Raw genomic sequence first — 15,024 nt, forward strand, 5'->3', positions numbered from 1 at the left:
GGCTCTGACTACTTCTCATTTGCTGGCTAGGTCCTGGTCATTCTCTGGTTCCTGGAATGGTGCTGGACATGTGCCTGTTGTCCTTGTCACCCTTGTCTCAACTCCAGGAACCTCTATGGGTCACCATCCTCTCTTCTTGTCTCACTTGTTGCTTCTTTTTCTTTACCTTTGTTTGTGGTCACTATCCCAGGTCCCTATGTGGAGATGGGGAGGGACCTTCTATCTATCTATCTATCTATCTATCTATCTATCTATCTATCTATCTACCTACCTATCTATCCATCCATCTATCTATCTGATGTATATGAGTGTTCTGTCTGTATGTACATCTGCATGCCAGAAGAGAGCATTGGATCCCATTACAGATGGTTGTGAGCCACCATGTGGTTGCTGGGAATCCAACTCAGGACCCCTGGAAGAGCAGCTAGTGCTCTTAGCTCCTAAGGCATGTCTCCAGCCCAGGACCTGGCTTCTTATCTGGGGCCTCTAGCCCTTCACAGTCTGGCCTGTCAACGCATCTACAAGGACCCTTCTGCCATCCTATCCTCTTGCCACCTGTGTGGTTGTAAATGGAGTGAGCACAGGGCAGAGGAAATAGTTCTTAGGCCCACACTCCCTCTGCTCTTTGATCCTGTTTCTGCCAGTTGCTGCTAGTAAAAGCCATGCTAGTAAAAGAAACTGACAAACTGACTAACTACCCTAACTACCTCACACTCTGCAGAGTCCCTCTTGAGGGGGACCCCAAAGAGGTGAATGTCCAATGTTTGAATAATGTATTATCAAGCACTTCTTGGACACCAGCCTGATATCCAATTCTTTAAGATGTCAGCCATCTGCTGGGCGTGGTGGCACACACCTTTAATCCCAGCACTTGTGAGGCAGAGGCAGGCGGAATTTTGAGTTCAAGGCCAACCTGGTCTACAAAGTGAGTTCCAGGACAGCCAGGGCTATACAGAGAAACCCTGTCTCGAAACTCCCCCCCCCCCCCAAAAAAAAAAAAGACTTCAGCCATCAACCCAGCCAGCCTACAGCCAGGTGATAATCCATCAGAGGCCTTCCACTATCTCATGAAAGTGACTGAAGTGCTCCAATCTACCAGACCTTACCTAACAGATGTCTTGATGCAAAAAGCCCAAAAAGTACTGTATAATGATGAGAGCAATTTTGTTCAAGATGGAATCAGGTTTCACTGGGCCACAGCTGTCACCTTGAATAGGACAGCATTTCTTTCAGCCTAGGGACATCAACACAAAAGTCTGAACTCTTGGCATTAATCCAGGCTCAGGGCAAAGCCATCACCAGATACACAGACAGTCCTATGCATTTGCTATAGCACATGTCCATAGCATCTTTTATAGGGGGAGGGCACTCCGCACCTAGCCAGAAAGGAAATTAAAAACAAAGAAAAAATCCTGGTCCTATTAGAGGCCCTATGGCTACCAAAAGAGGTAGCCACTGTCCATTGCAAAGGGCATCAAAAAGGGGAATCCACAGAGGCCCAAGGAAACAGGGCTTCAGACTTAGCTACCTAGAATGCAGCTGTAGAACCAGTGAGGTCTAGATCTTGGTCACTCCAATGTCCAAACCATACGCAGGGAGAGAACAAATGGGCAGAAAGGGAAGATGCCAGCAGGATGAAAATGTATGGTGGTTCTTACAGGATGGGAGACCTGTACTCCCTGCTGCTCTTGGAAGACAAATGCTTATGAGGCACCATCAGCCCACCCACTTGAGGACATTGAAAACTGCTGAGTCACTCAGGCCTATATATTATATCCCTTAACTAGACAGTCTTGTCACAGACACAGTGCCCATGCATCTTTTGTATACAAGGAAACCCCCAAAGAGGAAGAGAAGCCCCCAAAGGAGTCCATGCCCAAGAAAGCACTCCCAGAGAACACTGGGAAGTGGACTCTACCCATGGTTCTTTTAAGTATTTCTTCATCTTCATAGATACTTTCTCTGCATGGGTAGAAGCTTATCCCACCTGGATGGAAACAGCCTCAGTGGTCACCAAGAAACTCCTCCAAGAGTTAATTCCTAGATTTGAGTTGCTCCTCTCTCTGGGATTCAAGCAATGGCCTAGCCTTCACCGTCCAAGTTTCCCCAAATCTGGAAAAAATTTCTAAACATTGATTGGAAACTAAGATCAGGGCAGATAGAAAGGATGACTAGGGCCTTAAAATGGACTTTAACTAAATATGTCCTTGAGACCAGTGAAAATTGGGCCAACCTCCTACCACATGCCCTTTTAGGAGTGTCTTAGGGCTTTATTGCTGTGAAGAGACACCATGACCACGGCAACTCTTATAAAGGAAAACATTTAGTTGGGGCTGGCTTACTGGTTCTGAGGTTTAGTCCATTATCACCATGGCAGGAAACACGGCAGCTTGCATGCAGACATGGTGCTGTAAAAGGAGCTGCAAGTTCTGCATCTTAATCTGAAGGCAGCAAAAGGAGTCTGTGTTCCATAGTGGCCACATATGAGCATAGAAGACCTTAATAAGTCTGCCCCATACAGTGATCCAACAAGGTCACAACTACTATAACGAGGCCATACCTCCTAATAGAGCTATTTTTATGGGCCAAGCATTCAAACACATGAGTCTATGGGGGACACTTATTCAAACGACCACAAATAGACCTCATCATTCTATTTGAAATAATTTGGGAGGCCACTCCTTTCATCCTTAAGATAATCATAGGCACAAATTACTAACCATCCTTCCTCAAGACCTCACAGGCCCTGCAACAGACCCAGAGGACTAGTCAGCAGGCAGTTCAAGGGGCTGCACCTTAGCCCAAGCTTATGCTTGCTCACAAATTCCAGCCTGGTGACCTTGTGTGAGTAAAGAGAATCCCAGAGCAGAGCCTGGAGGTCATGCAGAGAGGCCTATGCCCCATGGTCCTCACCATCTCCTCTACAATGAAGTTCACTAGTCACCTGTTGACGTTTGATCTTTTGCTATGCTAAACACTGGTTGCTCCCAGAGACCAGATGTAGACCCAGGTGACACTATGTGACCTTGCTCCCAATTATCCCTGATTGGTGAATAAAGATGCTGATAGACAATAGCTGGGCAGAAGAGACATAAGCAGGATTTAGGGTTCTTGGGCTTGGAGTGGGAAAAGACCATGAGAAGAGAAAGGAAGATGGAGAGAGGAGAAGAGGCCATGAGGTAAGAATCTTAAAATCATGGCTATGAGGGCATTGGAGTTAAGAGCAGTCCAGATGGAGCATGGCAAGTCATACTGTGGGGTTATTGGCATGGAAATATATATAATATCATAGAGGGTGGAGATCTGCTCAGCTCTAGTGCTGATTAAGGTTTATGTAAATGAAAGGTTGTGAGTGTCTTTTATCAAGGAATTGAAAGGTGAGGTACAAGCCCCATACTGAGATTAAATATTTCTGCAACAAATCCCACAGATCCACCATACCTAGCTGGAAGAAGCTAGATAATGACACATTCTCTGACCCCCCTAAAGATAAGACTGACATGGATCCCACAATTATGGCGGTCCTATTTTGTCTTCTTTGATCCCTGTGGGAGAGAACCCAAACTCCCATAAACCAGGACCTTGGGTATGGGAATTAAGAAAGATCAGGATCTGGGAGCTCATAGCCAACCTACTTACCAAAACCCAATCCACCTTCCAGGTAGATTTCTGTAAACTATTACAACTAGAGGCATCTGGGGGTGGTGCACTCACACTCGGGGCTGTGGGGCCACGGGTGGAGAGAAGAGCTCTGATTTATTCAACTGTGCCTGCTGGGACAATGTTCCCTGCTCTCAGCTGCCAGAAGCCAGGGGACTATTACTGTGCTCAGTGGGGTTGTGAAACTGAGTCCTTGGGGCACACTGATTGCTTCATCGTTCTAGAGAGAAAACCATCATCGCCTGCCTGTGGCCACAGGCAATGCAATCCCATATTCATAAAGATTATGTATGGCTTGGCAGGGAGCTGAAAGCCATTAATGGGAAGGTGGTAGAACCTGGGGAGTCAGGTTATACCTGAATTGTCCAGACCCAGGCAGCAAATATACTATTAAAAACAAAACAAAACAAAACAAAACAACCCCCCCCCCATTCTTAGGGCAATCCAGCCCATTGGGCTGAATGGACCCATCAGCCTGAACCAGCCCATCTTGGCACCCAAGATACAACCCCTGCCCCAGGTGGTAAGTGTATGCCTTACACCTCCAGTTTGTCCAGGAACTTCCCCAGTAACCTTAAGGATAAAAGTTAAGGAGGCAGCAGCTGAAGCCAGCCTCCTGGAGTTCGGTATGCTAGAAGTTTCTTTCTTTCTCTTTCCTTTTTCTTTCTTTCTTTCTTTCTTTCTTTCTTTCTTTCTTTCTTTCTTTCTTTCTTTCTTTCTTTCTTTCTTTCTTTCTTTCTTTCTTTCTTTTTTTTTTCAAGACAGAGTTTCTCTGCATAGCCCTGTCTGTCCTGGAAATCACTCTGTAGACCAAGCTGGCCTCGAACTCAGAAATCCACCCGCTAGAAGTTTCTTAATCATCTCAACCAGATGTAGATAGGGACTGCTGCCTATGCCTAAGTCCCCAACCCACAACCTATGTTGGGGTTGGAACTGATCAAGCAATAAGCTCCATTCCAACCCTAACAGCTGTAAATGGGACCAACCCGAGCTCACTGTGGGGACCTCCAAGGGAAGGGTGTATGCTCCCGAGATAGTTCCCCCAAGCAGATCCTGTCCTCAGATATGGACGCTTAAGGTACTGGAACTAATACATCCAGGCCATGTACAGCATCTCCTGACTGCTTGCACTGGAGGAGAACCCACTTTTTTGTGTCTTCGTGCATGCCATACCACAGGTGTTCATGTAATGGAGAAGAAGGCAGGGCCCACTTAAATCTAGACTCTGGGCCCGTAACTCTGTCTCCCGCCGCCCCCCCCCCAAGTCTGGAACCTAGTCACTCTGATAAAAACAGCTTTGTCTTAGATTTCTTGCCACCCCACAACCCCCTGCTGAAAGCCCCAGTTTGAATTCTGTCACTTGGAACTAAAAATGTTCTGACTGTTAGTGACAGATGGGTATCAGAGAAGAGCTGTCTAGATTTAACAATGGGACGGACATGTTGCAGTAGAAAATGGGAATTTTCTTTTCCTCTTCTTCCCTCCCATATCTTATGTCAGTCTTTCACAAAACTCCAACCAGCACTTGATCGTGCTTGCCTCCTGGGTCTCCAGAGTCTGTCAGCTGAGGAGGGCTTGTGACTCATCTATCTTTGCTTTTTACTTAGTTGATCCCCCAATAATTTATTTCAGGAATAAATCTTGGTTTCTTCGAACTTGGATTAAAAATTGAGTCAGAATTGGGACCTGAACCTTGAACACATGGGGAGGCAGATGGAGGAGGGTTGATTTTCACTGTTTCATGCTTTCTCTGTTTCTGCTTTTTAGCCAGGTGCCATGTGGTGCCAGACATGTGGCATGCTTAGTAAGTATTGGCAGACTGAAGAAAATAGCACAAGTGTGCGTGCACACACACACACACACACACACACAACACACGTATACACACACACTCACATATATACTCACATACATACACACAATCACACACACATATACACTCACACATATACATCCACTCACACACACACACACACACACACACACACACACACACACACACACACACAAAGTATAAAATATGTGATCTCAGCCCTTTGTGGGGGAAGAGGTCTCCTAGTTTGGTTGGCAACGTGATCTCAGTAAGGTCTTCAGTCCATTTAGTACTCTAGATGGGAGGGGTGGGGTGGGGACTTGTGGCTCAGAGGAGAGAGCACCTTGCAGTTGGAGAGGAATTAAGGGCAAATTTGAGGAGAATAACTTAGGTCGGTTCTGTAAAGGCAGTTGGGGACAAATGGAGAAGGAGCTGTAAAATGAGCATGGTGTCCTTTCAGGGCCAGTGTAGACTACGACAGCTAGAGGCAGGAGGTCTGGCTGGTAAGAGGGGAGAGAGTTAGTTAGGATGGCTGAGATGCCATTCATGCATAGTGGAGGGGTGGGAGTGGGGAGCAGGTAAGAAGCCCTCCTTTTCTAGCTACATTGGGCCAAGATGAGAGGCTATTGGTTAGGCACACAGCATCGGAGTTTGTATGTATTGTGGGTGTGAGTGTGTGTGACAGTCTGCTGTTCAATGTGATGGTACCTTGGGGTTTGTATTTTTAGAGAATTCTAGTTGTAACACAAATCAGGTATTGACACTTTTTTCTTTTTGCTTGTTATTGTTTTGTAGCAGGAGACAATTTCCTTCAAGCTAAAGGCTGATTCTAGAATTCTCCAGCCTTGACAGCTACCCCCTACTCCCTGCTGTTTCCCATAGAGACAGGGAGTGAGACAGAATAGGGGGTGATGTCTCTTGTAGCTTCCCAGTTGGGCTTCTGCTTGTAGACCAAGGGACCAGTGGTGACTTCTCTCCTGGGTCTCGGCTTCCTTTCATCTTCTAGCCTATTTATTCTCGTAGACTCTCCCACAGATTGTTTTTGGTGGTGGTGGGGGCATCCTGATTGTTGGCAAAGGGCCTCTAAAGAGCCATCTGTCCTTGAGTGGCCTCCTTGTCAACTGCAGCCTGAATGCTGCAGGAGGCCCGGATGCCCGACTTGATGGCGGTGTCTATCCAGCTGTGAGGCAGGCAGGTATGCTCCCCAGCAAAGTAGATGCGGCCCTCTGGCTGGAAGAGCTGCTTCGAATAGTCTACAAATTGGTAGGGTGTGAACTCTGTAAAGGCGCCAATGGTGAGGGGGTCTAGAGACCAGTGCTTGATCGCTGACTTTGGGCACATGCGCTTTAGCTCCTCCTTGGGTATGCGGTGCACTGCCGCAAGGTCATCTAGCACAACATCTACCACCTGCTTGGGCTTCAGGGCAGCAAAGAAGGAGGAATCATCACCCACAGTGAAAGAGGCCAGCAGGACTCCCTTGCCGCCTGGCAGGCTGTGGCTGGGATAGTAAATGAAGCGGGAGGGTCGGTCAGTGATGGAGTAGCCGCCCCGGATACCATCCTGTTCCCAGAAGCGTTCGTTGCACACTAAAACCACCTTGGTGGCACTGGTGTAATGAACGGAGCGCAGGGCATGTGTTTTCTCTCGGGACAGAGGTGGCTGGAAGGTGATGAGGTGAGTGGCCTTGGCTGAGGCAGTGATGATGGCGTAATCCGCAGTGAGTTTGTGCAGTGCAGAGGTGGGCCCATCTGTGCGGTACATAACCTTAACCTTGGGCCCGTCTCTCACCACTCTTTCTACTTTGGACCCCAGACGGATGGTGCCAGGCTTCAGGCTAGCACTGAGGCCATTGGGGAGTTGGTCAAAGCCACCGGTGATCTCTGAAAATCTGCAGGGGTGGAGAGGAAAAGATGAGCGGGAGACACTATCAGACTTGTGTGTCCCATGGTCCTGGGCATAATTCCAGTCTGAAGAGAGAAGAACCTATCTCCTGCCCTTTTGTGTGGGATGCTTTATGAACGTCACCTTCATGAATACACAGCCCCGTGTCAGATTTTGTTGCTTGAGAGCTCCTCCCTCCTCCTATATAGTAAATACCCAATAAACCAGTCCTGGGGACTGGGTCCTTCCTGGCCCCAGGTCAGCCTTACTGGTCACTTTTGGAGAAGATGCTTGCAATCCTCAGGGACTCCAGGAGGGACTTATAGTAGCCAGCATTCTCATTCATTATATCCCCGATCATCTCGATGGCCCCTTTGCTCAGTGTTCCTTCCTTCATCAGGTAAGCCTATGGGAGGGGGTACCATAGATGCAAGTATGAGTTAGAGGATCTGATATAGGGAGGCTTTAGCAGGGGCCTGGGCCCAGCAGTAGATATGGCCTTGAGAGAAGCAATGGCTTTGACAGTAGGAATGGGGTTTTCCTGTGATAAGTCAGCTTATTGCTTTACCTGCATCCTGGGGCCTCTATCACTTACCTTGGTGGAGTAAGAGTCATAAAGGGAGAGCAGCTGGCTGCAATTGGATATCTTCCTATGTGGTTTGATCTGCAGAAGGGGAGGAGAGGTATTGTTAATCTGGGCTTCCAGGTAGCCAGGACATCTAGGCTGTTGTAGACAAGGTCACAGGGCAACAGGTGCCTCACATGCCTTTAGATTAGAGTCAAGATCTTTGGATGGCCCCTGGTGAGGCTAGGAAAGGCCAGGCAAGGGCAGTTCCCAGAGCTCCTGGTGTGCCTTCTTCCTGAGTATGTCCCCTTCATTTGAAGATGCTATCTATATAGGGAGGCTTTTGTTGAGGCAGGGTTTCCTTCCCATAGCCAAGGTTGGCTTCAAAGTCACTGTATAGCTGAGATTGCTCTTCAGTCTAGATCCCAAATACTGGTATTAAAATCAGGTACTATCACCCCTCACTTGAAACAGAACAAAAATTTAAGGTGAATATTCAGTTGATAATATACTTGCTGAATAAGACTGGGGACCTGAGTGCTATACCCAACATCTATAGAAAAGTAGCGTGTGTTGGGGCTGGAGAGATATCTCTGTTTTTAAGAGTACTGGCTGTTCTTCCAGAGGACCTGTGTTCAATTCCCAGCACCCACATGGCAGCTCACAACTGTCTGTAACTCCAGTTCCAGGGAATCTGATACCCTTTTACAGACATATGCAGGTAAACCATCAATTCACCTATAAAAAAGGGTGTGAGCCAGGTGGTGTTGGCACACGCCTTTAATCCCAGTACTCAGGAGGCAGAGGCAGAGGCAGGCATATTTCTGTGAGTTTGAGACCAACCTGGTCTACAAAGAGAGATCCAGGATAGCTCAGGCTACACAGAGAAACCTTGTCTTAACAAACAAACAAACAAACAAACAAAAAACCCCAAACAAACAAAGCAGGATGTAGTATCAAATGACTGTAATGTCAGCACTGGGAAGATAGAAACAGTAGGATCCCTGGGGTTGCTGGCCAGCAGTCTATCAGAATTAGCAAGCTCCAAGTTCAGTGAGAAACTGTCAAAAATAAAATAAAATAAGGTAGAAAGCAATCAAGGAAGACACCTGGTATTGACCACTGACTTCTAAAAAATGTGTATGTGCATCTGTATTCACCTAGATATGCACACATACATACAAACATGCACACACACACACACACACACACGTGCATACACATGCATATGGGTACATGCACATGGGTACATATGCACATGCATACGCACACAGACATATACAGACATATACACAGACACACAGACACACAGAAGTGCACACACACACACACACACACACACACACAGAGCTTTTAAGGTAAAGATCTTCACTATCATTTAGGATGACTGATTCACTACCAAGGACTTCCTAATCTACTTCCTCCTTTCTTAACACTGTTGCTGACCAAGTCATGGCCCCTGAGTTGGTCAGAGACAGAAGAGAAGGGCTGAGAGTGGGGTGGTGGTGACAACCTTAACAGGAGTTAGAAGGTAGGGGGAGCAATCCTAAGAGTATTGGGTGGGAGTCAGGTGATCTGAATCCACATACTGATTTGCTGTGTAACCTTAGGCACCACCCCTTTCCTTCTTGATCCCCCGGCAGGGAAAGGCAGCTGGTACCTTCGTGATGGCTTGGTAGAACAGGTCTGTGACAGTTTTGTTCTTCTCTGAGGGCCTCAGGGGGTAGCCCAAGATTCCTGGGTTAGCCATGACTTCTGAGGCACGATAGCGTTGTCCATTGAGTAGGTACCAGGTGTTGCTATCATACTGGTTGAACTTATTCAGTTTCAGGCCAAGCTTCTGGACATAGGTGTGGATTAGCCTGGAGCAGAGACAGAAGTAACACCCTTGTTCCCTCTGGTCCCACATTAGAAGCTACTTCTGGTAAAACCCAGTGTAACCTTGTGCTGAGGAACTCAAACTGATTGCTTGTTCAATTGTAATCTCATTAAATGTTGTGAGCCTTAGCTCCCCTACTCCCAAGGCTGTAGAGGGCAGGATGTTCAATGAATTAAGGCCCTTTATGGAATCCCAGCCAGTAGGACTCTAAAGTACAGACAAACGCCCTTAGTTTCAGACAGCGTCTGAGATCCCACTGTGCACTTTTAAGTAACTTTGAGGCTGTATTTAGTGACTCCCACTTTGGGATGGTACAGGTGTTTTTGGTTTTGATGGTTTGCAGGGTAAGTAGGGTTCAATTTATATTAAATGCAAAACAAACAAACAAACAAACAAACAACCCCCAATCTGTGGAGATCCAGTCTAGAACAAAGTTAGTGCTGAACAAGTGACAGATGTTGTTAACAGAATGTGTTATCATTTCTCAGCTTATTTGGATGTAGCTGATAACTATGAGACCACCCATATTTATATTGTTGTTTGGTGAGCTGGCAGCAATGACTGTCAGTTTGGGAGCTATCGTTTCTTGGGTGACCCTCAGTCTCCTGTGATCTCGGCTATGGAAGTGGGGAATCAGTATCAGTCCTGACTAATTGGGTTGGGTCACATGACACAGGGCTGTCTAATCTACTTGCCCTTTCTTTACACTCTTGCCGGCCAACTCACAGCCCCCGAGTTGCTCAGAGATAGAAGAGAAGGGTTGAGGGTGGAGCTGAGGGTGGTAACCACCTCAACAGAAGTTAGAAGGTAGGGGAGCCATTATAGGGTATTGGGTGCTGAAGGATAGCATCAGGGTCCCTCCCATATTTTCCATACCTCCCCCGACCCCCAACTTCCATATTCCTTTTGTTCCTTCTCTTGCCCAGGACTTACTTGTGGCTTTCTGGGATTCGCATTGGTCCAAGTTCTAAGTACCAGCCTTCCTCCTTGTTTCTGAGTGTGACCACCCTACCTCCAATGTGGTTGCTGGCCTCCAAGATGGTTACCTGGAGATCAGAAGAGCTGCTGTCATTCTTAGAGAAGGCTGTCCTTTCTCCTCATCCCATTTCCTACCTCCAAAGAGCCATAGGTTCTGGCCTGGTGGCCCTGAACATACAGGGTAACCTCCCTGAGGCTGTTTGCTCCAGAGGGCCCTGAGTGATTTGAAGCTTTCGCCTGGCAGCCTAGGTCTTCTCTTTTGTCTCCATAAGAACATGAATGGTGGTTAGCAATGGTTAGGGTCCAGGGAGTTGGTGGAGACTAGCCGGTACACTCAATTGTGCATTGTCAGGCTAGTCACTTGTTTTCCACCCAAGGAGGCAAATGGGAGGCTGATGATCAAGGCTTCTCAAGACCTTCTTACCTCGTGACCGGCATCCTGTAGGGTCTTAGCTGCCACTAGGCCTGCCATGCCAGCTCCCACTACCACCACACGCTTGGACAGTGGGGAGGTATGGAGCCCATTCTGGGCTATGAGAAGGAAGGCCTCATAATCGGGATCCTGGAAACACTTGACAAGGTTCTCATAGAGGGCAAGACAGCTGGAGATGCACAGCAGGATCCCCCAAACAAGGATTCCTGCGGGCAGAGAAAGCAAAAGGGTGGCCTTCCCTAAGCCCAGGCTCTGGGTCCTGTTTACCCAGGCTGTGGGAGCCAGTGCAGGGCAGTCAGATGAGGACCTTGTCTGGCAAGTGTGTGGTTGTAGATATGAATATTTGGTATTACACGTGAATGGAGGCGATTGTGTTGTGCAGGGTATGGGCATACTGTGAACTGCAGTGTTATTTATGTGATTAATGTGTGATTTGTGAACATGGCTTGCACCCTGGAAGCTCGTGGGTGAGGGAGGTTGATAGGTGAGTGTACATACGTTTTTTTTTTTTTTTCCTGATGGAGAGTGTGCCTGTGTGCTCATCCGTGACTGTAAAGGACTGGGGCTGTATAGACCTGTCAGTTTGTATGTGGGAGTGTGACTGCAGTTTGCATTTACTTCGTATGACTGCACAGTCCGAGACTGTGTGTGAGGGATGCGTCTGTGGAATGGCGTGGATGCCTGGGTGTGACTGAGTCTGTACGGGAAGGTGAGGTGGATGGAGAGCTGGATTTAGTGTGAGGAGGACCGGATAGGTTCCTCTGCTCAAGTCTGAGGGAGAAATGTGGGTGCTTGTGTAGGTTATGTGAGTGTGTCTGGAAAGTGAAGCTGTGTGGGGGAGAGAGTTGGAGAGCAATGATGAGGGAGAGGGAGGCTGTGTCTACTGGTGAAAAGGTTCCCTTCTAGCAGGAGTGAGGAGTGACCTGTGGGAAACGGGCAGTCCTTAAAGTTTTTTCTTTTCTTCCAGCCTCATCTATGGTTTCTCAAAGCTCCCTTCTCAAAGGATCGCACACGATATCAAGATTAGAACCCATCACTCTGACAGTTAGTGACAACCATATAACATGTCTTGAGTGGCTTGATTTTCTTGCTCACAGCTGGCCTTGTCTGACAGGAAGGGATATTTGGTTCCCTTGGTGTCCCCTGCTCTTAAGTGGGCCAGGCGAGGACTGTACACCCTGAGCTCCATCTAGAAGCTGAGCTTTCGGCTGGTAAGAACCCCCTTAGTGTCTTTGTAGCATAGAGGCCACGGAAACTCCTCGAAGGACTAGGACTTTTAGGAACCACTGGCTGAGGAGGCACAGTAGTCCTGTCCTAGTGCCAAGACAGCTTCCCATTGGGGACAACTCATTAGAAAAGAGGAGAAACGTTACCAAGCCCAAGGGAGGGGGTCACTAAGTCTTAGCTCCCCCTTCCCTTCACCCCACTCTGCCTCGACCTTCTTATCCAGACCTTAGAGTTCCCCCTGAGCTGTCAACCAGCATTTGTTTTTTGGCCCCTCTGCTCTTGCCTTTGAATGCATCCAACCCCTGACTCCTCCTCTAGATCCATCTCCACGGAACTCGTTTTCAACATCCTGAGCCATCCCCAGGTAGAGCTGAATTCCTGTCTCAGTTCTAACTCTCTCTACTCTTATATGGTCTTCAGCTGAGACATCCTCAGACCTATACCCAACCCACTGACCCATGTCCCTTTCCGACCCAATGCCTATGCCTGTTTCAGTATCTAGCCCTTCCTTACTCAGTCTCTTCCAGACCTGGAGGAGGACCCACTTACCACTCTTCTTGGCCATGGTCCTGAAACTCATGCGGAACTCTGAGCCTCTCCTCTTCTCTTTATGAAGAAGCAGCACCTCTCTGGCAATATTTGGCTCTTATCCCACCAATCGGTCTCTGGCCCTATTGACTCAGCCAAGCAAGGTGGCCCTGACCCAAGGCCTGACCCGTCAGGTGAGATGACAGTAATAACTGACTTCACCTTCCCCTCACTTTCAATCCACTTTCCCCCTGACAGTCTCTTCTAGAAAAGCCCCTCTCCCAGCCCTCCTGTTGCTAAGGAGCAAGAGGGGAATGGCAGCAGGTGGGCCATTGTGAACTTGCTGTAATCACTCTGGGAAGGGATGAGGGTTGGGTGGGACATCTGGTCTCTGAACTTCCAGCACAAGCCAGAGCTCCTGACTGCCCACAATACAGAATGCCTGCTTCCCCCTGGCTGGTGCACCATGCTACTTTATTTCCATGTCTGTTTGGGATAGGGGATCTGGCCAGGAGTTCCTGTACAATAATCATGCCTCACTGTCCCTTTCCCTCGAAGGCTCCCAGGTAGGCAGAGGTCTCTAGCCTGGCCCATTTCCAGCACAGAGCATTTTGTGCTGCTTCCTCTGGGACCCCCAGGGGTTCCTTTAGACACAGTGTACTTCCCTGGCAATGTACTTCCTTCCCTTAAGGAATGGAGCCAGGTAACTGTTCTGCCAAGACTAGCTTTTGTTCACAGGCTGGCTGGCAAGCCAAATGAACAGAAAGTCTGCACCCAAACCAGCAGTGTGGGAGTTGGTGGGGAGGAAAGGAGTAGGGGAAGGTAGGGCCCAGAACTAGGATTCTGGCATCAGGTGGTATGGGGGAAGGGTAGTAGCAACAGAACTGACAGAACTGGGTTGAGTCCTGCTTTGTCCTGGAAGACTTGTGTGTCTTGGGATACAGAATTGAACCTTTTGTTTTTGTTTTTGTTTTTATTAATTAATTTATTTGTTGTATACGAGTACACTGTAGCTGTCTCAAACACACCAGCAGAGGGCATCAGATCCCATTAGAGATGGTTGTGAGTCACCATGTGGTTGCTGAGAATTGAACTCAGGACCTCTGGCAGAGCAGTCAGTGCTCTTAACGACTGAGCCATCCCTTCAGCCCCAGAAGCGATACCTTTTGAACTTGGGTTTTCTTTTTTTCTTTTTGGACTATAACATTTTCTATTCTTTATTGAAGAGAAGAAATGAGAATAGAAACAATATCACCTTCCTCTCCCTTCCCCCCACACATGGAGTATACATCCTAGGATCCCTGTTAGATGTTGTTCTGGCTATTTTTGTGTCAACTTGACACAGCTGGAGTTATCACAGAGAAAGGAGCTTCAGTTGAGGAAATGCCTCCATGAGATCCAGCTGTAAGGCATTTTCTCAATTAGTGATCAAGGGGGAAAGGCCCCTTGTGGGTGGGACCATCCCTGGGCTGGTATTCTTGGGTTCTATAAGAGAGTAGGCTGAGCAAGCCAGGGGAAGCAAGCCAGTAAGGAACATCCCTCCATGGCCTCTGCACCAGCTCCTGCTTCTGACCTGCTTGAGTTCCAGTCCTGACTTCCTTTGGTGATGAACAGCAGTATGGAAGTGTAAGCCGAATAAACCCTTTCCTCCCCAACTTGCTTCTTGGTCATGATGTTTGTGCAGGAATAGAAACCCTGACTAAGACAGATGTCTAAAAAGCAGATAGTACCACATTCTAAAATGTATTTTTTGATGAAGTTTAATTTATGAATTAGGCACAGTAAGAAACTAACAAGATGAGGCAGGAGAGATGGCTCAGTGGTTAAGAGCTCTTGTTGTTCTTCCAGAGGCCCTGCAATTACCTAGCAATTGCATGGTGGCTCACAACCATCTATAATGTGATCTGATGCCCCCCTCTCTCTATATGCAGATAGGGCACATATACATAAAATAAAATAAATTTTAACAATAACAATAATAAAACAGCAATTATAACAAAATACTATGGTAAAATTGCAGCATTACTAGCCTTATACTTCAGGGGTGCTATTAAAAACAA

General features: G+C 47.6%; 1 protein-coding gene across 2 annotated transcripts; it reads right to left on the reverse strand.

Moving 5' to 3' along the window:
- Positions 1-6,556: 6,556 nt before the first annotated feature.
- LOC110293665 (L-amino-acid oxidase-like) lies at positions 6,557-13,016 on the reverse strand. 2 transcript variants are annotated; one of them, XM_021161539.2, is made up of 7 exons: positions 12,986-13,016; positions 11,201-11,415; positions 10,732-10,844; positions 9,580-9,781; positions 7,950-8,018; positions 7,624-7,760; positions 6,557-7,361 (listed from the first exon to the last, which is right to left on the reverse strand). In XM_021161539.2, exons 1-7 carry the CDS (start codon positions 13,014-13,016, stop codon positions 6,557-6,559), a joined length of 1,572 nt encoding a protein of 523 aa, XP_021017198.1. The 2 variants fall into 2 exon arrangements, with proteins under 2 accessions (XP_021017198.1, XP_085694529.1); XM_085838403.1 differs by having other exon boundaries at positions 7,950-8,000; positions 9,574-9,781.
- Between the last annotated feature and the right edge of the window lie 2,008 nt (positions 13,017-15,024).

The sequence above is a fragment of the Mus caroli genome, unplaced genomic scaffold (assembly GCF_978045245.1).
Source record: "Mus caroli unplaced genomic scaffold, Mus_caroli_1 scaffold_6, whole genome shotgun sequence".
NCBI classification, from domain to species: domain Eukaryota; kingdom Metazoa; phylum Chordata; class Mammalia; order Rodentia; family Muridae; genus Mus; species Mus caroli.